Source organism: Sylvia atricapilla, chromosome 5 (genome assembly GCF_009819655.1).
Source record: "Sylvia atricapilla isolate bSylAtr1 chromosome 5, bSylAtr1.pri, whole genome shotgun sequence".
Lineage (NCBI taxonomy): Eukaryota > Metazoa > Chordata > Aves > Passeriformes > Sylviidae > Sylvia > Sylvia atricapilla.
In genome coordinates this window covers 57619270-57646594 of record NC_089144.1, presented here as the reverse complement: position 1 = coordinate 57646594, position 27325 = coordinate 57619270, and the positions used below count along the sequence as shown (strand labels likewise).

Sequence of the window (27325 nt, the reverse complement as noted above, 5' to 3'; positions counted from 1 at the left end):
AAAAATGGGCCTCCTGCAGCTGAGAACCAAAAAAGCATAGATATCACTACATAATGGAACAATAAAATAATTTGGGAGAGTTCTGTAGTGATAGTAGCCTGCTTCAGGCTGTTTGTGTAGAGACTAAAAAAAAGATACAAGAAATAAACTTGAATCCTCATAATAACCCAGATCAGTCATGGCTAACAATTCCTGGAACTTTTTGTGCATGGATATTTGTGCAATACTCCCACCTGCTGGCATATCCATCAACTCTCTTCTTCGGATGCTGAAGCTCCCTTTGCCTGTTTCACTGCTGTAAAACAGCAGTACCTTACCCTTAGGTCTAGTGGAGTCCAAGAGAACAACCCATAAACAGTGCTAAGTGCCCTCACCTTTTTGTGGAGCTGATCCAGCACCTTAACTTCTGGGGCTGCCCCTAAAGGGAGAAATTCACGCACCAAAGTGACATGGGTTGGAGAGTGATCCTTCAGGGCAGTCCCTGCACCAGATTCCTGGCTTTTAAGCCCCATTTTGAGGGAGTGACCTAGAGCTGAGGGCTTAAGAATTTTCTATCTGCTGTCCCTGGGCATGGAGCTGAACTGCCTCCACCAGGAAGCCAGCTCTGAGCTGTCTCCATAAAGGCATGGGTGGGATTTGGGATCAGGCAATCACAGATGTAAATCAGAACAAGCCTTGTCTCACAGAGTGTGCCAGTGCACAGAACCTACTCAAATCACACAGATAAGGGTGTGCAGAACCTAATGTGAACCCCACTTGGATCAGTTCCTATTTTGGAATGGGATTTATTTCTCCTTGGTTATACCTGCTATAAAAATAAATGTGACAATTAACCCCTGAGATCATTCTAGCATACTGTTTTGGCCTGTTACTTGTTTCCCTCAGAAATAAATTTTTATTTGGTTTACAGATGTTTATTCAGATTCTAGTGACAAGCTTTTATAAAACACATTAAATAATCAATGTGGGGCTGAAAAGTGTACATTCTAGTTGCATATATGATACATACCTTATACGTATATAATACATTCCATAACAGCTGAGTGTTCTAGTATTGTCTGGGAAGTTCTTGCACATGGACAAAGGACTTAAATACTAGAAGATAAACAGCTGTTCAGGATCAAAGATAATTGCATCTGATATGGTTTACTTAGATTGTTTTTCTTTCTTTAAACCTTGTTACACATAATAGCTACAGTAGTTTGTCCAGCAGGTAATAAATGAATGCATAAAGCACTTCTAGCTAATCTGGATATCATATGCATGCATTTTTTATAAATAAAAATCAAATGTGAGGTCACATTTTCCCATCTTCTGTTTATAAACTAAATCAAATTTCTCGTTCATTGAAACAGTGAAGATGTCTTTCCATAGCCCAACTCGTCCTGAAACACAGAGAAAGAACACAAGTCAGAGAGTAGATGTTAACAGGACACCAAATACCCACAGTCTAATTGTGCAGGGCACCAAGTATCAGCTGTGAGATTCTGATCAGTCTGGGCTTTCTCTGAAAGCTTAATGAGCCCTAAGGCTGTTCATTGTCTCACCCAATTACTCTGGCACTGCCCTTGCAAAGCCTTCAAATAAAACCATACACGTCTCCAGCTGCACCAGCCCAGTGTTACACAGGAAGAATTCAGATTTGTCTGAGATTTTACTCTGGCCTTAGTCAGAAATGAACACAGATTTTGGCTTGGGTGTTCACTTCCAAGTGGATTTCTGCTTTCAATGCAAGATATGGATGTTTAATAATTCCAACAGCTAACAACACATTCCAAAATCACCTTGCCTCCAGCACCCACTGCTTAGGGAACTATCCGAAAGGTACAGGGAATGTGGAGTATACACTGACTAATGGAGTCTAATACTTTCATTGCTAATTTCTATTATTTTGTGTCTAGAGGTAAGTCCAACAGATGAATTTCCATTTCTCAACATGGAGAGATTTGTTTGTTAAATATGAGTTTCTATCTATGAAAGAGAACAAGTGCCATGCACTCCAGTTATGCCACTGATGTTTTAATTTTGAACATGAGGAAGCTTTTAAGGGATGCAATATTGACACTGAACACCTTCCTCATGTGAATTAATCTATGGAACCCAACCAGTAACATAACCTAGTGACCCTGCTGAACCTACCAGCCAAAGGCAGCAGCCCTCTTAACAACTGTTTCAATGCAGCCCAAAATATATTTAACTCAAAGTCACCCAGGGTTACTTGTGGCTGAATAAGCCCAAAGGAATAACCAGACTGAGTCCCAATTCACTTCTCATTTATGCTGGAGATAAAGACAAAATCCAGACTTGTTCAACTGGAATAAATGAAAGCAGAATTGGGAGTGAGCTACCAGAGTTTAATCATAAGCAAGAACAAAGCTACATGCAGGGAGCTTAATTATGCATTTGAAGCATAAGAAGAATACCCATTTAATTCAATTACCAATTCTTTTATGCAGCAACTTTATAGTTGAGACCAAAGACAAAACTGTCTGAAACATCTACACACTACTTATTAACATGACGGTATAGCATGTGTGGCAAAGGCCATTTTATGAAATCATGTCTTTTCTATAACTCCTGAAGGTATGAAAGTGTCCTGGTTCTTTTCAGGATCCAAAGTCCAGAATAACTTGACACTGAAAATGCCATTTATTGTTTTCACCAAATTTCTCATGTATTAAAAAAAAACCCAAAATACCCACCAAGGAAATGTTTACAATCATCTGATGCTAACTTAAATTTTGCTCTGGCAACTATAACTGCAAAAACTACAGCATGAAACACAAAATCCTCTATTTCCATTTGATAATAAAATATTTTCTTCCTCTGCTTGGTAAAGAAAATCCTTTTATTTCTGAGTATCCCTAGAAACATGTATGGACAAATGACAAGTTTTACAAATGACATACATACACAGTGGATTATTTGTAACAAATTTTTTTTTTTTTTTACCATATGAATTGATAACTTGTCAAAAAGTCACCCACCTGGTTTATGATTTGAATCATGCAACTGCGTGTATTATGATGTGATAAGAGTCAAATACAAGTAACATATCTAATCATTGTTCTGCTTTCACAGCAGTTCAGGGTTATCTTCAGAGTAAAGATCAATGTGCTAAAAGAAAAAAAAAATGAAGAACTAAAATAAAGCAAAATAATAAAGTAAATGTAACTAATGACAAATTAAAATATTTGAAACAAATTACAATCAGCTGTCATGTCATTGCCACCATTCTTTGTCACAGAAACGAACAGAGAAGGAACAAAAGCACTGCTAATGAAGCTACATTCTGGTGTAACAAAATATTGTAAAAGCCAAAGACAGCAAAGAAAAAAAAATTCAAAATAAGGATATTTATACTAAAAAGCACACAGTGAACAAATGACAAACTATCACACTAAGTGCTGTAGCTCCCTTCCTTCTCTATTACAACATGAAGGCTTCTTACTGAAACAGTTGTAGACAGTAGAAATAAGAGGCTACGTGTGGGCCAACAAGGAGAACATAACCCTGCTGTTTGTAAAAGTTTGCACTCACACAAACACCTTATCCAAGGACCTCGGGATGTCCCAACAAAATGTATGATAATTTAATAAATAACCAGCTAACATGGAATAAGAAGTCAAGAGGGACTTGTAATACTTGGCATTTTCATCAGAGATTTGAAAATATAAAAATTGCAGCTGGTATAATTTTCAGATCACATGAAGGCTGGCTGAAAGTGGTAGTATGGAAAGGGCTCCTACACACAGAAATCGAAGACCAAAGTATTCCTGTCATAATCCCTGAGTACGGGACAATAACCTGCAAATCCATTCCTGTGAGAAACTCTGAGGTCATGATAAACATGTGCTTCATGTGTGACGTTGTAGCATGAAGTGCTACCACTGCTACGTGTGGAAAACAAGGGAAAGTTACAAATAGGACTGGATTAAATTAGTGTATGAAGTGATTTTATGTTTGAGTAAGGCATATATAGGGATAACACAGGAACTGACCATCTTCAGCTGGTTCCCTCATTTTCCAAAGTGAAGTAGAGCAGCCCACAGAAAACAATTTGAGGGAGCCTAAGTTCACTCATGCTTCTCAAAGGCAACTGAAAGGACTTGATTTCTTATGAAAGCACAGATGTATCAACAGATCACATGGCACCTTCAGATTCCTAGAGAAAGAATCTCACCAGAATAAACATCTGGAAGATAAACACATTTTAAACAGCTGAGGTAGGAAATGAAAAGAAAAAGCATATACAGGAAGTTGTGGTTTCTTTTAATTTTATGCCTTTCAAATGAGAAATATCTGCTATTCTTGAAAACCTGATCTACTTAAACCCCAGGGCTCAGGCCAGGATGAACTATATGAGATGGTGTGGGCTTTGGCATGCCAAAGGTCAGAAAGAGCAGTGCAGAGTCCTCAGCACGAAGAGTTGAATCCACTGAAGCAAGACAAAGGCTCTCTGATGGAGTGGTTTGAAATTCCACTGTTAATCTTGGATTCTTTCATTCTTTTCAGTCACTTCTACCTGACCTGATTTCAAAACAAGCCAGGCCCCAAACTGCACCAACAGTCAGCTCCCTCCCATCCTTTACATGGCAATATTTTGCCAACATCTCACACACCCTGGGGGTTACTCTAAGCTGCTTCTTGCAACTTCTCCAAGAAGAGTTTTGCTGTAGGTTTTAAACATACCCCTGCCAACAGGAAGAGCCTCTGCATTACAGCATTGATCAATGAGTTGATGGCAGTGTTCCACCATGGATTCCAACTGTGCTTTGTCATAAGAAACTCCTAAGAATCTCACCAGCTGTTCAACCATTGTTGCTAGGTCCTGTAAGAGAGCATTTAAAACCTGGGTTATTTCACAATATTTAAAATCACATTTTTAATGAGTTTAGATATTTCAAAGTAAGTTATATCCCACTGAGTGTGAAAAATACAAGTGCAGAAGTTATAAAAGCACCACTGCCTTGAAGTTTTGCCACCTTCCAATCTGCTGAAAAGAAACACATTGAGAGTAAGTGGAGTAAGACAGGTTGGCAGAGAGCACGGCCATGTAACCTTCAGATATTGGAACAGGGAACAACTGAAAAGTAATTGTGATGCTTCCCACTTCAGAGAACCCCCCATCCTTAACAGATCCCTTGGAATACCAGTGCATTTCAGAGGATTTAAAAGTCACTTTGATTTTGACCTCAGTCAAATACATGACTAAAAATGTTAGGAGAGTCCTTCTTCCTTTGTCAGCTTCTGGGAGTGCATTCATGTAGATGAGAAGGATCAAGGGAGGTGGCCTCTGAATAACCATGAATTTACATTTGCAGAATTCCAGGGTTCCTCACTATGAGTTGCAGGGACAAAATACTGATGTTTATCAGGAAGCAGAAGGATGCTATGATGCCACCAGCTGGTGAGCACAGCTAGGAACACATTAATTATTCAAAACCGTGGGATTGAAATAACTTTGACTAAACTTTACTTACTTTGACTGTATTACACCTTCTTTTAGAATCCCACTCCATCAGAAGGCTCAGTAAAACTGGAATTGTAACTTACCCAGCTTTTTTGAGCCTTGTCCTGAATTTTTCCTTTTACAGGTTTAGAAACAGGAGCTGGGTTTTTCCTATGTTTGCATTAGTTTTCCAGCCAAATAAACATTCTGAAGTATTTTCATTAGCTCTCAAAAAGATATTACTTAAATAAGAAAACTGTAGTATTTCTACTAGACTTCTAATTTAAGTGGATTTATTAGCCAGCATACTGTAAAGACTCAATAATTACATCCACCTTATGCTACATGATCATACCCTCATTGTTTTCAGATTTGTTTCACAGAAAACAGTAAGAACAATCAAATAATCACAATAAATTCCAAACACATAGGACAAACAGTGATTATATATCTTTTCCCTCATTGCTACAGCACACAGAGCAAGTCACTTCTTTAAATGAATGCCCAGGGCTGAGTGCAGCAAGTACTGAACAGTTTCACATCACTGCCTTCTCTGCAAGTAGTTCAGTGCCTATAGATGCAGGCAGACTCCTCAATAAATTAATATGGATATGAAAACGCCTAAAGTCCATAGAAGCTACTGAATTTTTAAAGCCATTGCTTTAAAAATGGTATCAAGCATTAGGGAGCCCAAATATGGACATAAGAATGTAATTTTGTTCTTTATGTGTTTTAAAAACTAGTATGCTAAATGTGATTAAAACACCATTTTGCTACATCTAACCTACCTTATGCATATCTTCATACTTGAGAAAGAGTACATTGGCATCCATGTGGTGCTCCCAAAACTCTTGCACATGCTCAAACCACGAACCATATCCTACTACAAAAACATTATAATTGGCATGAGGAAAATGAACACTTTGGTTATTAAGCTATTTTCAAGAAGAAAAAAAAAAAAAAAAAGGAAAAATGAAATAACTGAAGTGGTTCATAGCCTGAGGAGAGCAGTGTCTCATTTTGACCCATGTAATGGGAGACCTAACCCTCCCCCCAAAACTTTACTCATATGTTTTTCAGTTCTCTGATTAAGTCCACATTTGCACTGATTTCAGTCAATTTTTATGTCTCTACCAGAGGCTCAGCCACTGGTACCTGGTACTTAAAATCTCAAGAATCTCTTTTGTCACCAGTATTAGAAGACAACCCCATAAGAAATGCATTCTGCATTTTTCTCTGTTACCAGTGACTAATTCCCAGAAAGTACATCACATAATCAAGGTAGGAGTTAAACAGATAAGGATTTCTCAATTATTTTCCAATATTTTTTAGTAATTTTTATCTTTTCAGCAAAGCAACTACAGAAAAAATAAAAAGCCAACTTCTTAGGTTTGTATGAAGCCACCTTTTCTCTTTGAAAAAAAATTGTTTCATTCTGGTAACTACACTGACATATTACCTTTATGCATCCATTTCTTATGGAATGGGAATAACAAAAATGGAATCTTAGTGCCTTTATAAAAATTGAAAATTGGTCAGTTGAATAAAACTGTTTTCCTTTGAAACTGATCTCTTTTTCCACTGGACACGTTTGAGTTACCAGGATTCTGCTGAGATGTAAACATTCAGCTGAATGCTAAATTCACTGTGCATTACAAACATCCCATTTGTACAATTATGGCCACAGAACATGCCGAGATGTTTTATTGGCTCTGCGAGGTTATGACAAAGTCAGGTGGCTGCTACAAGATAAAGAGACAAATAACACTTGGGATACTTACATGGAAAAGGGAGCCCAACCTCTCTATCTTAGAAGACTTTCTTATGTGTCTTCCTAATGTCTCTGGTCTAGAAGTCCCTGATCAGGGACGACAGGCAAACATTCCATTCTCAAGGAACGCAAATGGAAAACTGAAGCTGGGCTGGAATGGGAGGAGAGCATTAATCCTGCTCAAGCTTGCAGGATAAGGAGCAGCAAAGGCTTTTTAAGGCCTGTTAAATAATTTCCATTGGTAGGCTTTACTTCTTCCCTTTGGTATTACACAGCTCCTTCAGCGTCAGCTCCCCTGAATTCCAGTTTTGCTGCTCTGGATCTGGAGGAGATCCTGCTCTCATAGCTTAAGGCACCTGGTGAATTCTTAGTGTCACATTAAGGTATCAGAGGAGAAATTGCAGAGAAATAAAAGGCAGCAGGAATTTTTTCTCTTCCTTAGCTAGAGAGTGTGGCAACTGCATTCTCCTCACAGAGCTGCATTTTTCAGGCAGCAGCAGCCTGCAGCTGCCTTCTCATGGGGCCTCACTCAAGCTCACTGGTGCACTCCTGACCAGGGCCAAGCAAGACAGAGAATTTTGTGCTAACTTGCAAGGTATGAACCTTGAGCTTTTGGCTGAAATTTAAATATTAAAGGAACTACCAGGAAAATAACCCCAAACCTGCAGACCAGAAACACTCCTGAGAAGTAGCTGATAGTGAGGAATAAATTATCCTGGGAAATCAAATTATGCCTGGGAGCATTCAACACTTCTTAGGAGGTACTTGGCAGCCTGCAAACTGAATTTTAGAAGAGTAGACCTGAGTTTTGCTCCAGTGCAGGTGGAAAACTGCTGAACCCAGAGGGGGTCAAACACTGTAAGGCAAATATTCACAAAAGGCATGGCTCATGGTTTGCATGGACAAATCTCAATCCCTGCAGCGCCATCCGTAGCAACCTCCTTGCTGTATATGCAAAACAAATGCACCTTTATCCAGTTCCCTTCTGTACTTGCAGAAGGAACGCAGAGATGAAAATAAAATGTGTGCAGAGAGAACAGCTCCTTACACTTGTCATTCATAAACCTTCTGCAGAACTCCTGAAACGTTCCTCTGTAGCTCATGGTCCTTAGGGAGCGGTGGAACTGGTAATAAGACACCACCAGGTCCTTGGGGTTGCGAGCCATGTATATTACCTGTGATGATGGGAAAAATCATCTTATTGAAAGCTTTTTCCTCAGCCCAAAGCACTCACACAAGTGCTGCCAGCAGAGTTAGAACAAACACGAGCTCGTTTTCACCTTTGAGTTGCCGTTGTGAAGGTCCGAAGGCAAAAACCGATAGGGCAGGTGGCTTTTGATGAGGCGAGGGGACGTCAGTTCCTGAATTAAAGCAGAGAGAGTCATTTCCTACTGAGCACTGCTTCAGGGCACATCCTGAGCTGTCCTGAACTGTCACACTTGAGGCCCTTTACTATAGTGACTTCCATTCACAAATTCATTTCCTAAAATTAACAGGAGTTTGGGACTCAAAATCAGGTCAGGGAGTCACATCTGGTTTTTAAATATCAAAAGGTTGGATAATGTGTTGGGGATTTTGTCATTTTGGGGTTTTATCCCTTTTGTTTTCAAAGTACTTCCATTTGCAGGACCTTCTCAGAAAGGGAATATAACAGTTGAAGATTCTTAATATCATACTCACTTTATATCCAGTGATGCCTCCAGTAAAAATCCTTGAAATCTATTAGAAGCTCTGAAAACATGACCCCTAACTTCTTCCAAATTTTACCCTTGCATTTTATTTTATCCTCAGAACTAGTCCCAAAGGTTTATCTGATTGTGCAAACGTCTTTCAAACAGTTTTTCTTCTGTAATTTGATACAAAATTGTCTCATGACACAAATTACGCTCTGCTATTAAAAATGGGATAAATCCATATTGAATCAAGCTGCTAGCACATGGCAGAGATAAGAATGTGTAATCTCAAACTAAACCTCTTACTATTGCCATCACTTTTTTGCAGCAGGGTAGCACTGAGGTCTCGCTGGATTAGGCATCACAGATGAAAAAGAAGAGCAATCACTGACCTTTAAATACTCTCAGCCCAAAGTAGGCTGAGGCTGCAGTTGTCATTGACCACAAGCAGCTTAATTCTATCCCTGCCAGCCTCAGCTTGCTCACCCAAGCAGCCCTGCAGCTGTTACAGGATGGCCCTGTATAGTTTCCCCAATTATTCCAAGATGTGCCTCTGTCAGAAGTGGTTGCAGCAAGGACAAGATCACACTTATGTGCCATGCAGCTGCACTTCAGGGGATTCTTAATGGTGTGGAACTTCATGCAGGACATTCCTGACCCCTCAAGCTATACCCACAGTATGCCCACAGGGTCTGTGAGAGAGAGCCAGGATCTGTGGATCTGTGGATCTAAAGATTGAGATGTGTAAATTCAGAGCAGTGGGAATACAGATGACTGGGTATCTGCATTTAGTTACTTTTTCCCAAATGCAGGGAAGGAATCAAAGCAAATTTGCCTCATTTGGACAGCTCCTGTTTATATAAGCAAGAGAGGCCTGGAACTTTGATTCAGAAAATCTACTGCCCAGATATTTAGGACATGGAGACACATTTAAAGTACTAAACAGAACACAGTGAAGCTTATTAAAAGCAATTTAAAATAACCTAATAACACTCTGAATCACTGCAACATTCTGAACAAGCCCAGTGACAAAAAGGAGAAGGACACAGGATGAAATGAAGTGATAAACATGGAACTGAGGAAGAAGACACCCAAATGCTGGAAAACTTAGCAATAAATTGTACCTTGATGATGTCCAGACCGGGCTGAGGGTACTCTAGGACTGGAAGTTGCTCATCTATATTCATTAGTCCAATCTCATCTGGATCAGCTCCCTGACTCACTAGATACACCACTTCCTGCAGCAAGCCTGTGCCTGCATGAACCAAACAATGAAAGAGAACAGATTGTATTACAGTTCTTATCTAAACACAGCCATATGAAGGGAGACCTAAATAGAGAAATAATGGCAACTTTTGTCCTCAACATCTGCTGTGAGCTAAGTCTATTACTACTGGTTTAATATAGTATGTCAGCTCTCTCAGTTTTATTTTAAATACATATAGGTCTTTCATGCAAAAGGCCTGAGATTTTTTTTCTTCAGCAACCATTTAAATACACTTATGTCTCCAATTCACTTAACCCGTGAATTGCAAAGCATTTAACAAATGGTTTTACCTCTGTAAATGTTACCTTGGCGAAACACTACAATTTCCATTTTAGAAAGTAAAACATGAGGCAAACAGAGGTCATCCAAGTTCACAAAATGCATTAGTGGCTGTGCTGAGCAGCCTTTATTCTAAATTGCAGGCAAGGCCCCTGTTATGCAACGATTTGAGAATCTATTTATGCCTCCAGGTTATGGAGTGGATAAAGCCCCAAACACATCCATGCACAGTGAGTCAGTCACAAGCTTTAGAAGCCTCAATTACGCATCTCTCCCCACTCTGAGGACATTTACAAAGCAGCCATTAGACACCATGGCCAGGGACTGCACTTTGGAAAATTAATAGGCACTTCAATTGGACCTTTGGACAGGGAAACTATTTCAAAGTGACTTTACCTCCAGGCAAGTAGGGAACCCTCAAAACAGGTATTTGACAGAGGGTCATGAAGAGGAAGGCCCTTGGTGAGATGGAGGAACAGAATGGGGAGAGATCACAGCGAACCAGGGGAGGGACCCCACAGTTTAGATGAAAAGTCCCAAGGGTGTGGGACACCCTGGAAACTGCAAAAGACAGACTCATTATTTAAGAGTTAGGAGCAGTAAGGGAAATGAGACCAGGATTTATTCACTCTCTCGTGTTGCCTAAAGGAACAAGAAATGGTTCCAGAACTGATTACAAAGACCAAGCCTGCTCCTGCATCCCTTGGAATGTCCTTGGAATGTCCTTGGAATGATGAGCTGTAAACTCTGAGATCACAACCATTAGAACTTGAAAATAATCTGTGAGTTGCAAGTCACTTGTAACAGTCACTAGTTAATTCATGTTAACTAACAAGACAGTACACACAAACAGGCACCTTTGTACCAATCCTATAGGTTGTTCAACACAAAAAGCCCCCCATGCTGTATCATTATTCTGATTGGTTTTTAATCTGAGACAGAAACAGTTGAGTAAGGCTGATAGTTGGAGTGAACAGAGGCTGGATAAATGTGAAAGAACACACACCTCCAATAATTGTTTTGGATGGAAAGCACTTCAAGATTCCACTGTTCCCTTACTAATTGATGGACAAATTAAAAAGGTTTGGGGGGCGGGAAAGAAAAAGAAGACTTTCACGTGATCATCATCCACAGAGACAGCTGTCACACACTTAATATACACTTGCCACCAAGGCTGTTCACTCTACATTTTTAAGTTCAAGCATATATTTATGCATTAAAATTAGTATTCATACAGTACTTCAGTATCAGTCCTTGTGACTCTGAATGAGCACAACCCTTGTTCTCATTAAATTTTTATCCTGACCAGAGACACCTTGGTTCTCCATAATTTATTTCAGTATTTCCTATTCCACCTGCAAAGAGAAATGCTTTTACGGCAGCCCCGTTTCCGTGAAAGGAAAATAAATAACTCTGTGGGCACACACAATAAACTATTTTTTCATTGCTCAGCTGCTCTCTAGGCAAAAAGCTGCCATTTCTATTGTGCCTCTGAATACAGAAGGGCCACAGGGTTGAGGCAGAGCCACACTGAAACTTGGGGAGAGAAGCACGTTCCCTACCAGCTCTCCACGAAGTCCAGCAGAAAAGTTAAAAAGGACGGACAGGAGCACAGCCCCCCAAATGCACAGAGAACTGCAGAGGTGGGGAATGACATATTTCCCGTCCAAAGTGGGGGTTTTGGAAGCTCAGCGTGCTCCATCTAAAAGTGTTTCCAAAACCAGTGACACGCTGAAAGAGAAATGCTGGACTATCCTGTAGGCTGGAATTTCTCCTCCCTACACCGGCAGCAGGATCACTGATCTCAATTTCCCCCACCCATGAACTCTGTGCTAGTTTTCTCTTTTGTCACCCTCTGTATTAGCCTGATTTTTCCCACTTTATTGCTCAAGTTACTGTGCTTTTGAATTACAAGGTATAAATACACATGAAAACTAAGGAATTAACTTTTGAGGGAATAATGATTTTTTTTTACTTGTCACCCTTCATCAATTATTATTTACCATAGGCACACACATTCCAAAAGCTCCAGGTAAAAGATTTATCACTGACCTGGTTTTCTGTTAAAAAGAAAAAATTAAAGCATCACATGCCTATTTTTTAAAAAGAAAAAAAAATCTAAAAGCTTTTATATGTATAATTAGATAGGTATGACCTCCTCACATCTCTACTAGGACTAAAACCAACTCAAATTAAATGTATCAGAGCTAAATGTTCTTTTGGTTTAGAAAGGATGACTTCACCTAGCAACAGGCAGCCCAAATTCCAGACCTGGCTGCTAGGGCAACATCTCCAGCCCCGGGAACATCGGCTGGCTGAAAAACAAAATGAAGTGAGATACTGTACCTATCCACTAGATGGAAAGCCCAAGCCTAGACCTGGGCTAACACGATTTATTAAAATGCTATAGTATGCTGGGAGTGAATCTTCTGCTGCAGCCCCATCTGTATGTAAAACATACAGAAATTTGCCATTTGACCCAGCTGACTTACTGACCTCTGTGGAGATTTGCAAGAGTCATCATTTTATGGATGGAAGATAGAGTAAATTCCTGAAACTGAGATTATGAAAGGAGATTATGTGAATAATGCCAGCAATCTCAGTCCATCACAAAACCTGGCCAGACCTAAATGTCACAGAGACTTTCTTAATAAAAGGAAAATTCTGATACCTGTTGGACAGAGCAAAAACGTGAGGCAAGCTAAATTAAAAAAAAAAAAAAAAAAAAAAAGGTGAAAAGAAAAGTGTGCAGATCTTCTCTCTGTACTCCCTGGATTTCTGGCCCTGTGTGAGGCAATGGATGTTGTGCTCTCCAGAGCCTTCACTGCTTCCTCCCTGTGCTGCTGAACACCTGTACATGCACATGCACACCTCACTTGGGATGTACAGAAGGATAAGCACAACAGGATAATCACTGAAAAACAGGATTCACCGCCAGCCTTTGGACATGAGACAATAAATGTCACATTTATAAGTTCCCAGCAATTCTACCCTTTCTTCTTCCATCTGCAGCATTTCATCCGTCACGAAGACTGCTCACCTTGCTACCTCTAGGGTCATACTGCCAGAACAGACACGGAATTCATGAACACTTATCCAATTCCAGCTAAAATGGAGGCAGCCAGCATCTGAGGAACTTCAGTGCAAAGTACCTGAGAAATGCTCTTCCTGACAAGCTCCTCTGCTATGTCAATAGAATGCCTCAGGAGAACAGAGTGTTCCAGTTTATCACACAGTATCTGGAAAGAGAGGGGGTGGCAAACAGCTGTGAGAAGCTGCTGCCTGCCAGAATCTGCAGGTCTTTAGGAGACCTTTTTAAATTATCTGTGAGCCTGTATTTCTACCCTGCATAACAGGAGTGTGCTGGTGAGGATGCACTGTGCATTCCTGTGCCACCTAATGACTCACAGAAACCGGGACTCATTAAAAATCCCACCATGCCCCAGCGGTCCCTGTGACTGGGAACTCCTCCTTTGTGCCCTTTCCTTGGCCAATGCCTCAGCAGCAAGGGCAAAGTCAGACCAGGGCCACTCTGCCTCTGCTCACCAGGAGCTGCTGCGGCAGCAACCAGGCAGCAGAGTGAGACAGACACAACATGGGACCACCACAGCTTCTCCTTCTGGCTTCTGTGTGTCAGATGTCATCCAATGTCAAATTCAGTCACTGTGGAAGGGAGAAATATTCTCTAGTGCAGATGTTCTCGGGCTTCTCTCAACTCTTTCTGGCCACTGGCACTCCTATGAAGTCACCAGATATCATAGATGCATTAAAAGTGAAGGGTCAGATATAAAACTGTAAGATTTCTCGTGAAATTTCACTTCTCTTTATGGTTTCTAAGGTAGTTTCTTTCAATTTCTCCTTTCTTATCAGCTAAGACAGGACAAACCTGCAGCCCAAGGATGCAAATGCCTTTGGTATTTTCCCTTTATTCACTCCTTGTGTGGAAACTACACGGAAAATTTAAATAAAGAAATACTAATGCTAGTAATCTAGCAATCCCAATTCGCTGTACTTTGTTTGATATGCCAGAGCTTGACCAAATTTTGGCTAATCCAATGCAGCAGATCCATTATGACTCATAACTTTTTATAGCATTGGTAGGTCGAAGGGCTCATTAAAAGTGAGGGCTGCTAAAGCTGCCAGACTGATCTGCAAGTGCTGTACAGAACAGCCTCACACCATTGTTCTAACTGCCTGCAAGATCATTCCCCCTTGGCTAATTTGATTGTAAATCTGCAGGTCAGTATGACAGATTCATCCTCACCCTACAATTCTGGAGGGAAAATTAGATTTTTCCATTAGAAGAAAAAAAAAATTCCAAATTATTAAAGTATCGCCTCTTGAGGTCTGTATGCTGAAGTTCTCCTACACATTTCAACTCCACCTAGCTTAAGAATAGACAACTAGAGTTTTAAAAATTTAAAATAAAAATGTATATATGTTGATACCATATTTTACAAATCTTATGTTTACCTAAATGAGACTGGGGATTCAGAATAAAGACTGAAATTGTGATGTTATATTGCCACACTGGTTTGTTTTGACTGATCAATTAAATGCTTATTAGAGGGTCCAATTTTCAGAAAGGACTGAATACTTGTCTTCCAAGACTAATGCCCCTCTTACATGGCCTAAATGCCACATAGTCAATAGTGAGCTGTCAAGGGAGTCTGGGGGACACAAGGAACCTGAATTCAGACCTTCTGAAAGTAAAGCGGACAACTTAAGTAAGACTGGATTTTAAAAAAGTGTTAAATACACAATTTCCAGCAACATTCAGCAAGCACAGTCTTACATTTTTAGATGTCCTAATCCATTTATTTTTCTGCTTGCAGCTACCAGCTTTTAAACCAAACCCAACAGGCTAAATTCTGCAGACATAGGTCCATTAATTATGAGTTGTGTTTTGAGTATGTTTTGCCAAAGGCTATAAACAGCACACTATGAAAATCCTCTTCTATTTAGGAGGAAAACCTACTTTCTGTTTGGTAAAAATGCTGTCACTGAGCTGTTTACACAGACGTATTATCCACAGAATTATTGCCATTATGTCCAATACAGTATCCTAAAGCCCTGCTTTAATGAACTGGTTACAAAGCAGGGCTATTTTTGGCTAATGCATTAGTACTATTTTTTTCAAAAGTGGCCTGAGTAGTGATTCTCCCTTACATTAGCACACTAACTACTCAATAGAGGACAGGATGAGAAGTGCACATTGACCACAGAGTGTCTGGGCCCTGGCACTGACAGCTGGGGCAGCCCCACTCCCACACAGCCAGGCAGGCAGCCACTACTGCCCACACCAAACACCAGCCTGGAGAAAAACACCTCCTCAGGAGCATGCTGGGTCCTAAAACTGCTGCAACACTAGTAAATAAAACACACCAGGACCTGTTCTCTGGGAGATCTGTGGCACAGCCAAGCCCACACCCACAGAGATTTCCTGAAGAAGAGAGATACATCTGTCACTTGCTGGCAGAGGTCTCTTGCTGAGGAGAGCTGGGGCAAAAAGCCTTTCTTTTCTATCCCTGTTAATAATACACAACATCCTCACACACTCTGCAGCAAGGGCTGGGTAAGTAGCATCCTAAAAACTCTAAGAACTGTGAGTCATGTCCACAGATTAACTGTTCATCAACAGGCCACAAGTTTGCCTTCATTTGCCTTCTGATTGAAGAATCATGATTTGTGTCTTCAAGCTTGTCCCAACATCCATGACTTCATCATATCCAGGTGCCCTGGATTTTGTCACAAGTCCTTCACAGGAAGGACCCACCACTGGTTGGTTACAGATGTCTCTTGGTATCAGATACTCAAAGAGAAAATTGTTTTACTCTTCTCTTGAAGATTTAACTGGGCTGTCGATATTTGTGGATGCTCATCCTGTCTTGCACCAGGTGTCATCACGAACAGAATAACTTCACACAAACTGCTCCAATTCACTTGAAATTAGATTGGCCAAATTAGCTGAAGGAGTCTCTACTTTTGGCATCAACTCGTGTAGCAAACTTTGTGTGGGACAAACCAGAATGCATCCACCCAAAATACTCTGTGGGTTGTTTTTCTACCAGGAATGATGAACATCAGGCTAAAGGCACTAACAATCCTGCACTTTACAGGCACCTGTAAAAGTATACATCTGCCCATATCCTTAGATTAAATTTTCTTCTAGTTTTTTCTCACCAACCAAACACACCCCCATGGTAAAAGAGAGCAAGCACAACATCCATCAGCCTAAAACAACAACAAAAAAGTAACATACAACATACAGGAACATAGAAATAACAGACAAACCTGTTTGCTCTGACAGAATGACATTTCTTTTCATCCTTCCCACATCTATTCAAGGCTGACCAGGTCTAAAGCCAACCCAGCACATTAAGTTGTTACCTCAGTTATGGTCTGTCCTCCTGCATTCTCTAGCAGTTCCATTCTCCCATCTTTTTAGAGCCCATATCAAAAAACATGCCTAAATTGCATAAAACATTACTCCAGCAGGAGCTCACAATCTCCAGCTGAAAGTCTTCTCACTGTGCCTAATTTCCCTTTGATTTCACACCCTGTACCAAGGACAACAGTGCAGGAAAGAACTTTGCCATCATGACAAGTCACTGGGTTTTAAAACTGTGCTCAAAGACTTCTCTACATCAAAACGAATGGCATAGTTACCTTTAGCTCCATTGATTTCTGGGACAACTCTATCACTCTGTGTTCTGCTCTACAGTCACAATATGGTATGTGGGTAAATGCAGAGCTTCACAGTGAGCTCTGCTGACTGAGATAGGATCAGAAATCAGGGAACAACAGGGCACCTCTATTAGGCACTTGTGTTGAGGGAGATCTCATACCCTTGGCTGTGAACATACTCCTCTCCCCATATAACAATGTCAGAAGATGTCTGTCACTACTCAAAAAGCAACTCTCTGCCTCAGTTTCAACCTCTTCCAGGAAAAATGTTATGCAAAACCTGCCTACACATTAATGCGCATTTGCACATATTAGGTGGTCAAGTTTCAAGAGCACAGTACACCAGTGCTGCAGGTACAGCTTACACATTAAAAAAATCACAACCTGTCCAGTCAGCTATTGCTTGTCTAAGGTCAGGGAGTAAAGCATTTTGTCCCACACAGAATTCCACTCAAATTATAGCTGCACTAAGCAAAACCATTCTTCTCAGGGTACCTGTGACCCTCCTCATTTACCTGGACTGCAGTTTTAAGCCAGCTACAGCCCATTCCATCGCTCTTCAGAATCAGAAATGAAAAGAGATCTGTTTGGGAGTATAAAAGTGGATCAGCCAAGTGATATCACCATGGGTTTGATGCCTAAAGATTTTAGCTTTTTATACATTTTTCATATGTTCGTAGCTTTGTGGACTGACAATTCATGGTTATATAGCTCCTGGTACGTTTCCTATCATTTCTCTTAGATTTTAGAGTAAAAGGCTAATCTTCTAACACATTCCTGAAAGACTGGTTTTCAAGAAGAGAACGTTCAAGGACATTTTGTTTTCCAACCAGAATCTGAGATGGCACAAAAGAAATGGGGCAAAGAAGCCCCTGGACCAACTCTAACAGGGTAGAACCTGGGGGGAACTTCCCAACCAACTGCTCTTCTAATTGGGCAATATTTGTTAGAAATGATCTTTTTTTTTTTTGAAACTTACAAAAACTGTAGAAATCTGATGCTGGGTGTACCCATAACCATGAGGAAACCTGAAAGCTTCCAAAAGACCTGTTTTTCTGTCTTACCATTTTAATACTGTTACAAGGTGTTTCCCTTTGATATCAGGCAACAGGTTTACACATGTAGCAGCAAAATGGTTGAAGAGAAGACACCTCTGACAGAAAGCACTGGTTATGCCATAGAAGCACTGACATCCATCATTACTAATGTGCATTTCAGCTCTGCGTATAGAGAACAATCCAGCTCCAGCAATGCCTACAGCTGTTCTGTGCTACTTTGGCAACCCTGACCAGCAGTAAACAGGCTTTTAACTGCATGGTTAATCCGTGTTTCTCATTGCCTTGCATCAACAGGTGGGCAAGAGGCCAATGGCCCCTGGGCTGTGCCAGCCATGGTGTGACAGCAGGGCCAGGGCAGTGACTGTCCCCTGGGCTGGGCACTGCTGGGGCCACACCTCAGCTCCTGGGGCACTTCTGGGAACCTCAGCACAAGAAAGACATTGAGGGGCTGGAGCGTGTCCAGGGAAGGGAACGGAGCTGGGGAAGGGGCTGGAGCACCAGGAGGGGCTGAGGGAGCTGTGGGGGCTCAGCCTGGAGAAAAGGATGCTCAGGGGGAACCTTCTGGCTCTGCACAACTCCCTGACAGGAGGGGACAGCTGGGGGGGTCGGGCTCTTCTACCATGGCTCAAGCAAAAGGATAAGAGGAAATGCTAATTCAGTTTCAGACCTACAATTTGCTAGTTTCTCTACAAAAATATATATGGTAGGTGACATCTGCTTGCCCATGAGAACTGCATACCACTATACATGAAAAATTTTGGTTGAGAAGAAAAACATCCAGTGGAAAACATAGACAAAAAGATTGTATGATTTATCCCAGGTCACAGAATCTGCAGCCACAAAGTCACATTGGATGGCCAGTGTCCCAAAGCTTGCATTGCTTCTAAAGCATTTTTGGAACAAAACAGGAGGTAGTTCCTTCTCCTCAGCATGGGGTGTATGAGTCCCTAATGTACCCAACTAGAAAAAGCCTCCATTTAATAAGACTGCATAAAAAGAATAAAAGAATGAAGCATTTTGCTTCCTTTCATTAATACCTTCACTGTGACAAATGAACATTAACATGAAATGAGAAGGACTGGCTGCTGGGTTTGGCTGATCTACATAATTTTCTAATTCTTTAGTCTTTGAGGTCATTATCATTTAATATAGTCAATAATGATTTCACACCTGTTTAGAACAGACACTTTACCCAGGTTAAAACCCTCCTTCTTTTTTTTTTTTTTTTTCTTGCACCTATTTACAAAAACAAAAGCAAAAACAAAAACTAAGGGAAAAAAAAGAGTTGAGTTTTGCACTACTTAACAGCAGGGAAGCAATTATGTTACATTTGCAAAAGACCCAGCAAAACCTATTAGATAACTGGAGAATTCTTTGTCTTCTCAACCATTTGTTTTGCCTCTAGTAACATCTCTTCACTGGTTTGATAAAAGGGTCCTGAGAGAAACACTGCTATCTAGATAATAAAAGGAGTTTCCCTCAACCACAGATCTTTTTTCTCTGCTTTTTTTTTCAAGTTTGAGGCATACAAGAACTTCTTCAATTCTACTCACATTGAAATCAAGTCAAATTCATCAGTGGCAAACTTAACATTGTCTTCAATTACATTTTTTTTTTTGATAGTTTTATAGATAATTTCTTTGCCTAGCAGCATTTAAGAGTGAGTTAATACCTGAAGGTATTTTGAGCTATATATAAATAAAAAGATAGACCCATTCAGAAGGACTTGCAAAGCACAGGAACCCAGTGGCTCTAATCCCCACAAACATCAATTTACAGGAGTCACTTTCTGCACCTCAATGGTCCTCAATGGAGTGAGTTTAAGCTGTGGAGTATTTACTTTTCTCAGTGATGGAAGGAACATGATTTCTGCCATTAAAAGCATGAAATCAGATTCAAATACCTGTCCATCCGTCCCTAAAGAAACAGATCACAAAACATCTCTCTATCACACAATGCAGTTTGCTGTTCCCTTCCTATTGAAAAATCCATCCATTCTGACCGGCGTGTACGGGAATTGATGCACATTTATCTGTCATTAAAACAGAACAATATCTGAGCTTTATACATTGCTTAAAGAAACCAAATTACTGTGATGTTACTGTCAGAGAGAAAAAGTTGCATGCTCCATCCTGAATTTAAAGATATCCACTCAATCATCCAGATTCATGAAACTAAGAGAGGTTTCCCATCACTCCATGTCACAGAGCACAGTATTGCTTCAAAAACCAGAGGTGAAAGGAGAAGAATCCCAAATGTATTTTGTTTAAAAATTTGATTTTTAAGCCAGGCTCATGATTTCTCCAGGCATGCCTCTGGGCCAGTAACTTTTGCATCAGTTCTTTAAATGAAAATGGTTTAAGCCCAAGGCAACAAAATTCTGCAGAGGTTATAGCACTGTAAATCCAGCACAGCAGAATCTGGCTCTTTGGCAACTGCAAACCTGTCGTTACGAAATAATGCCAACAAAACTGGTGGGAGAAGCTCCCTGTGAGCACACTGGAAATTAAGGCAACTGAACTAATTTAACACACATGGATGCTTGTGTCCCCTGAGGAGCCTTTTGCTGCAAAGGGCACTGACAGCTGCCACTAGGAGGGAAACCTCTGCAATCCACCGCAGCTGCAACACGTCCCTCTGACAGCTCCCAGCTGAACCTCCCACAGCTCAGGAACATCCTTGGGCAACCTTTCAGCCTGATCCTCCTCTCAGTTATGACTGTGCAAATCAGGACTGACTGTCAGCACTGTTCGACCTGTGCACATCTGGGTATCTGCAGCCACATGAACTTAGTTAGGCAATAATACTCTGTATATTGAATAATAAGACTCTTACTGTGAAGTACAGTAATACCAATCTCACCTCCTGGCAATATAACCTCATTGCCAGGTGATTTTTACAGTCTGTGAAAAACATGAAAAGTAGGATTGGACAAGATAAACAAAGCAAGATTTTGGCATACTTACTTGGTACATTTTCTTTGCAACGTATTTCTTTACTCAAGGTTTTGCCAATCTGTTTTATAACATGGTCCCACAGACAGCTAAGGCTCATTGGAAGGTGAAGAAACAAGAGGCCAAAGTTAAGAAATCCTTAAATCAACTTCATAGCTAAACAAAAAGCACATATGTCTACATCTCTAGTGGTTCAAGCATCTCTTTGCCTTTAAGTGTAGCAACTTTTGAAAGCTAAGTCTAATCAAAGAATATTTTAGATGTTGATGAGCTGAAGTCTATTACTTTCACTAGGGAATCAGACAAGCAGGAAAAGTGCTGTTCATATTGTACCCTCTGTATCCCACAGTTTAACAGTTGTCCTTGTCACAGCTGTAATGGTCAGTGCATCAAACAACCCTTTCCCCATAACAGAAGAAAACCCCAGGGCACACAGAGTTCCTGCATGGGAAGAATATAACAGGGATTATGGGATGTGGGACATGGACCATGGAGAATGCAAAGACTGTAAGAGGGTGGAAGGACAGAGCTCCTCCATCAGCCAGGGAAGGGACTGGCACATGCTGGTGACCCAGCAAGAGAAAGTGTTGGATTCAGGAGTGCTAGAAATAGGAGGATAAAAGAGGTGTGCACACAGGAGGAGAGGCACAGAGAACAGGAGAACAGAGAACCACCCCTGTGCACACAATGCACTGCCAGAGGCATGACCTGTACGCACAGAACCTCTCAAACAAATAATGAAACCGACAACTCAAACTGACTTTCCCTGGTTCATTTCACATAACACTAGAGGTGAATGTGAAAGAATTCCAAAAAGGAGAACTCGGTAAATATACACACATGAAAGCTGTCTTTGAAATGACCCACAAACTCACTTCATTAAGGCAAAGGTCAAGAGCTATCATATTCCCTAACAGCCAAAGGGTAGTTACAAAAATCCAGTGCTACAAGTGAAATTGAGAATCTATAAAAAGACACCCACAGACAGGTAAGGCCATAGGCAACACTTGCTCTTTTGACCTATTGTCTGTCACCAAATGCAAGTTCTCATGAACTGGCTGGACTTGAAGCTGATATTTGCTCAACAATTGACATTTTTCCACCCAGAACTCCAAAAAAAGTATTTGGCAAAATAACCACCATGGGAGAGAGAGCTGAATTATTAATGCAAACAGCTCGCTTTCTCAAATTACCAGCTTTGCAAAAGACATGAACTTGTGGGTTTTGGCCCGAGAATGCAAAGTATGCATTTATTTAGAACACACACAAGATGGTATTAAGGGAGCTGCTGTGCACCACTTTCTGAGTAAGCACATGGACAGATCATGTCCAGTCAGGGTGACACTGTAAGACACAATAAAACACTGGGAGAACCTGAACTAAACACTACACTTTAGGGACTGATTTAATTCCACTGAAATCACTGATGTTAGCAAACAGCTGACCTGGCCCTGAGCAGGGTGACTGAAGGAAGACCATTAAAAAGATTTGTTTCTCTATTAATTCTGTAGCTTAAGTTCACAGATGAGAATTTGAATTTTCAGGTAGGGTACAGGAAATCCACAGGATGAGAGGGTTCAACACAAGCTGTGATAGAGACACAGTGTTCCCTATAAACAGTGCATCTGTATCATATCTGTGGGGTGAGCTCTGGTTATTTAATACTATAGAGAACAGCATTCTGGTTTACATTTTCTCCTGCAAATCTGTGTGTCTCACTCAGCCTGCCCACTCTACACTACAAAGTTATGTGGAAGATGAAACTTTTGACTTAATTTCTTCACTAGCACACCTGATTTTAAATTATGCATCACGACAAAAAAAGGTTTTCTATAATTACAGTACTCCCAGATGTACAAACATAGACACACATTCAAATATCTGAGTCTCTGGGTTTCAGGCATAAAGTTTCTCATAGTCCAGAAGCTCCCAAAAGCTGTTACCATTGATTGGGTACAGGTGTTAAGAATAATTAAAGATATAAGGGATATCATTATTCGGCCATCCATCAGTGGAAATCACATTAAAGCAGAGTCACTTTCCATTAGGCTTATTACATTACTACCAGTAAGGCCACTGGTACATTTGATTTTCTACCATTATTGGAACAGCTTCTTCCTGGGTCACTCCCAATCTACCAATAACTGTAACTACCAAGCAGCACCTCCATTTCACATGTTTGGAGCTGCATTGTGTATTCCTGCAGTGTACAGTGTCTTCCAAATGGCTTCCAGACCACTTCACCAGTCCCTGGGACCGCTGAAGCAGTCCTGGCCCTATGAGCCACTTGTGGATTTTCTTTGCCAGTTAAGCCACCATATGGTCAAGAGTTACTGCTGCAGCCTTCTGCTTGTAGCCACAGGCTCTGGCCTCTCACACATGCAGCACACAGACTTGTTTGGGTATTTTCCACAGTTTGAGCAGATGGAGAACTGCTGCTACACTGAACAAAGCTGATTTCCTTAGGAACTAGAAAAAAGTTTTCTGTTGGATCTATTCAACATTGGTGCATTTTTCTTTCTTGCAGTATTGTTCAAACATAATTTATTCACAGAAACTAAATAAGTGGTCCCAGCTGTGTTCTACCTCTAAATATTACCAGACAACAAACCAAAGCCTTTCACCCCAAATAATTACATTTTGTGCACCTAATCTGCTTTGTGAACCTACATTTTTTCATAACAGCAACACCATGAAAATTCTGATTATGTCCAGTACACAGAAAAATCTTTGTCAACACTATTGAGAGGCAGAAAGATGAAGCTGTAGTTAGGGTAATGGGCTTCTGGATTTAATTCCTGGCTTTGCTGTAGACTTTCTGCATGACCTTGGCTAAATCAGTGGGAACCATCCTAGGGAAGCCCAGTTTCTGCTGCCACGCCTGTCCCTAGCCAGCAGCCCCTCTGAAGCCCTAAAGAAGCTGTAAGCCACAGAGGAGCAGCTGACAAAACAGGCTTTGGTAGACCTTGGGCTATAAGGAGGTGGAGCTTGCAGATGCTATTATTGTCCAGAACCTATTCCCTCAACACGGACATCAGATTACTCACCATACAAGCATTCTCTTTCCTGGCAAATAAAATTCTATTTTGACCTCAAGGCTGCTCCTCCAGCTCACCCACACAATACTGCAGTTTCAGTTTCAGTGCCTCATTTCTCACCCATCTTTTCCTTCTCCCAGTGACTACCTGTAAATCCTTTGGTAGCATGTCCATTTTCTAAGGGGGCAGTTCCCTGTCACTGGGGCCCCAAAAGATCTAATATTATGTTGCTGTTTGCACAAAACAGCAAATCAAATATGACTATGCAAGCTGGCTTTCCACAGCCAACTGTCTAGCCATCAAAACTAAGCTATTGCCAGCTATTAATGATATTGTGGCTGGCTGAAGTTGGCTGAGGATATTTAACAAGACACCACCAAGAAATAGGGGTGCAACACAGGAACATTGTAGCCTCAGATTCTCAGAACTGAAATCTTAAACCACACAGAATTTAATAGTGTTGTTGCTCCGTGCTATAAATCTTGAAGAAGATAGTTTAAAAGAGCAATTTAAATGTAGCTGCCTACTCCTAATCCTAGTATTTTGAGGGCCATCCAGCTACACATTTTCCCTTATCCAATGCTAAGCAATGATAGCATTAGCTATCAAGCTCTTGTTGATCTTTAAAAGCATAGTTAGTAACAAAATATCAGAAAACATAAAGATAAATGCTTGAAACTGCTTGAGAAATGATAAAAACATAACAGATGCTACATCGTAGAAATGTGTGTGCTTGAAGCAGCACACCAGGAAATTGAAAAGCATTAGCCATTCACACAACAAACAACGAAGTAAGTCAGAAACCTACAAAACTGAAACATCATTTTACAAGGGCATTTGCAGAGCTGACCTCTGTTATCTCCAGTGGACTTTGGGTTTCCTAGAAAGAGATCATCTTATTGTCAGGAAAAAAGTCACTCAAGAATGCCCTTCCAGAAGAGTTTATCTGATTTCATCAGGTGGGGTACAAAGCTCCCATATTGTCTGTCTCTTTGCAGGCTGCACTACGTCCATGGCAATTCTCTTTAAATATTTTTGCTTGGAAATGGAGAGAATAAAAAAAATCAAGAAACACAGCATTACAAGCAGGCACCCACATGGTGTGCAACAGCCAAAGGATGCCTTTACCGGACAAAACATTCACTTTTAGTGCAAACAGTAGGCCTTTCTAGCGATCCAGACAGTGCAGCAAGAACGTACTTGGAGCACATGTTCCCCCAGAATGATCTGGGCAGCCTCCTCGGGAGTGCAGCCCTGAGGAAGGGCTGTGGAGCAGACACCAAACCTGTGCCCCACAGCAGCCATCGGCACCGATGCCACAGACCTTCCCCGTTCGACATCTTTGCTGAGCCAGATTTCCCTTGCCCGGAGCAGCATCGTCATACCCCAGCGCTTCGGGACCACCCAGGCGGGGTCCTCGGGCCACGCGGGGCGCCGGCGTGTGCCCACCCTCCGTGGGTGCCCACAGGGACCCCGGACACTCCGTGCCCGGGACAGGCTCTCAACTCTGCAGGGCTGCGGGGCGCAGAGCACCACACCTGGCCACAGGGCTCCATCCCCGCACAGCGGGCAGCATCCCCGGATACAGGACACAGCCTCCAGGACACCAGCCTCAGGGCTCCATCCCCGGATACAGGACACAGCCTCTGCATCCAGGACACCAGCCTCAGGGCTCCATCCCCGGATACAGGACACAGCCTCTGCATCCAGGACACCAGCCTCAGGGCTCCATCCCCGGATACAGGACACAGCCTCTGCATCCAGGACACCAGCCTCAGGGCTCCATCCCCGGATACAGGACACAGCTTCTGGATACAGGACACAGCCTCTGCATCCAGGACACGAGCCTCAGGGCTCCATCCCCGGATACAGGACACAGCCTCTGCATCCAGGACACCAGCCTCAGGGCTCCATCTCCGGATACAGGACACAGCCTCTGCATCCAGGACACCAGCCTCAGGGCTCCATCCCCGGATACAGGACACAGCCTCTGCATCCAGGACACCAGCCTCAGGGCTCCATCCCCGGATACAGGACACGGCCTCTGCATCCAGGACACCATCCCCGGCCCCGGGGCTCCATCCCCGGATACAGGGTGCTATCCTTGGACACAGGGCACCGCACCAGCCTCGACTCCAGGGCTCCATCCTCACATACAGGGTACCATCCTTGGATCCAGGGCACCATCCCCGGGCACACCCGCGCTGGAGAACGGGCTCAGGCCTCGCCCCCACATCTCGCGTGGGCAGTCGGGGCACTTAAGCCCCCGCTCCCGGCCCCGGCTGCCCTGCGAGCGGGGAGAGGAGGAGGAGAAGGAGGATGAGAAGGAGGAGGAGGAGCCGCCCCCGCACCAGCCGCGGCAGCCCCGGCCCGCCCGCCCGCCTACCTGATTTGGGATAGGTGACAATCCAGACGTCGCTGTCCCTCACCGGGAAATTGGCGATCTCCTCCATCTTCCCGCGGCAGAAGGGCGGCAGCCGCACCCCATTGTACTCGAAGTACTTGCTCTCGAACTCGCACGGCGTGCTGGGGGTCTCGGCCTCGCTCTCCGCCATCCTCTTCCCTGCGGGCCGCGGGCGAGGCCGAGGTGCGCGGGCCGCGGGCGCTCCGGCGGCGGGGAGGGAGGGAGGGAGGGAGGGAGGGAGGGAGGGATGGAGGGACGGAGGTGGGGAGGGAGGAAGGGAAGGGGAGGGGAGGGAAGGGGCGGGCGAGCGGCGGGCGCGGCAGCCCCGGCCCCCGGCACAGCCCCGCGCACGGCGGGCGGGGGCTCCGCGCACGGTGATGTCATTGCGGGGCCGGCAGCGGAGGGAGGGATGCAGGGATGCAGGGAGGGATGCAGGGATGGACGGATGCAGGGAGGGATGGAGGGATGGAGGGATGCAGGGAGGGATGGAGGGATGCAGGGAGGGATGGAGGGATGGATGGATGCAGGGAGGGATGGAGGGATGGATGGATGCAGGGATGGATAGATGGATGGATGGAGGCATGCAGGGATGGAAGGAAGCAAGGATGCAGGGATGGATGGATGGAGGGATGGAGGGATGTTCTGCCGGCCTCTCCTCCCCACTCCTCTCCGGATGCGGTCGCGGCAGAGGCAGCGAGGATGAAGGGCACCATCCCCGTTTCCACCCAGCCTGCGGAGGTGT

General features: G+C 42.6%; 1 protein-coding gene across 1 annotated transcript; it reads right to left on the bottom strand.

The window, feature by feature from the left end:
* Nucleotides 1-322: 322 nt before the first annotated feature.
* On the bottom strand, nucleotides 323-26810 carry SULT4A1 (sulfotransferase family 4A member 1). The gene is made up of 7 exons (XM_066319594.1): nucleotides 26566-26810; nucleotides 10021-10151; nucleotides 8504-8584; nucleotides 8272-8398; nucleotides 6241-6335; nucleotides 4693-4831; nucleotides 323-1385 (listed from the first exon to the last, which is right to left on the bottom strand). The coding sequence occupies exons 1-7, from the start codon at nucleotides 26732-26734 to the stop codon at nucleotides 1273-1275; spliced, it is 855 nt and encodes a 284-aa protein (XP_066175691.1). The 5' UTR covers nucleotides 26735-26810; the 3' UTR covers nucleotides 323-1272.
* Between the last annotated feature and the right edge of the window lie 515 nt (nucleotides 26811-27325).

Excerpts from the sequence above, each read along its gene's own strand:
- SULT4A1 (XM_066319594.1), bottom strand. The coding sequence starts at position 26,734 with ATGGCGGAGAGCGAGGCCGAGACCCCCAGCACGCCGTGCGAGTTCGAG. Across the intron at positions 8,399-8,503 it reads TTCACAACGGCAACTCAAAG|GTAATATACATGGCTCGCAA; the intron begins GTGAAAACGAGC and ends CCATCATCACAG. Across the intron at positions 4,832-6,240 it reads AGTATGAAGATATGCATAAG|GACCTAGCAACAATGGTTGA; the intron begins GTAGGTTAGATG and ends GCTCTCTTACAG.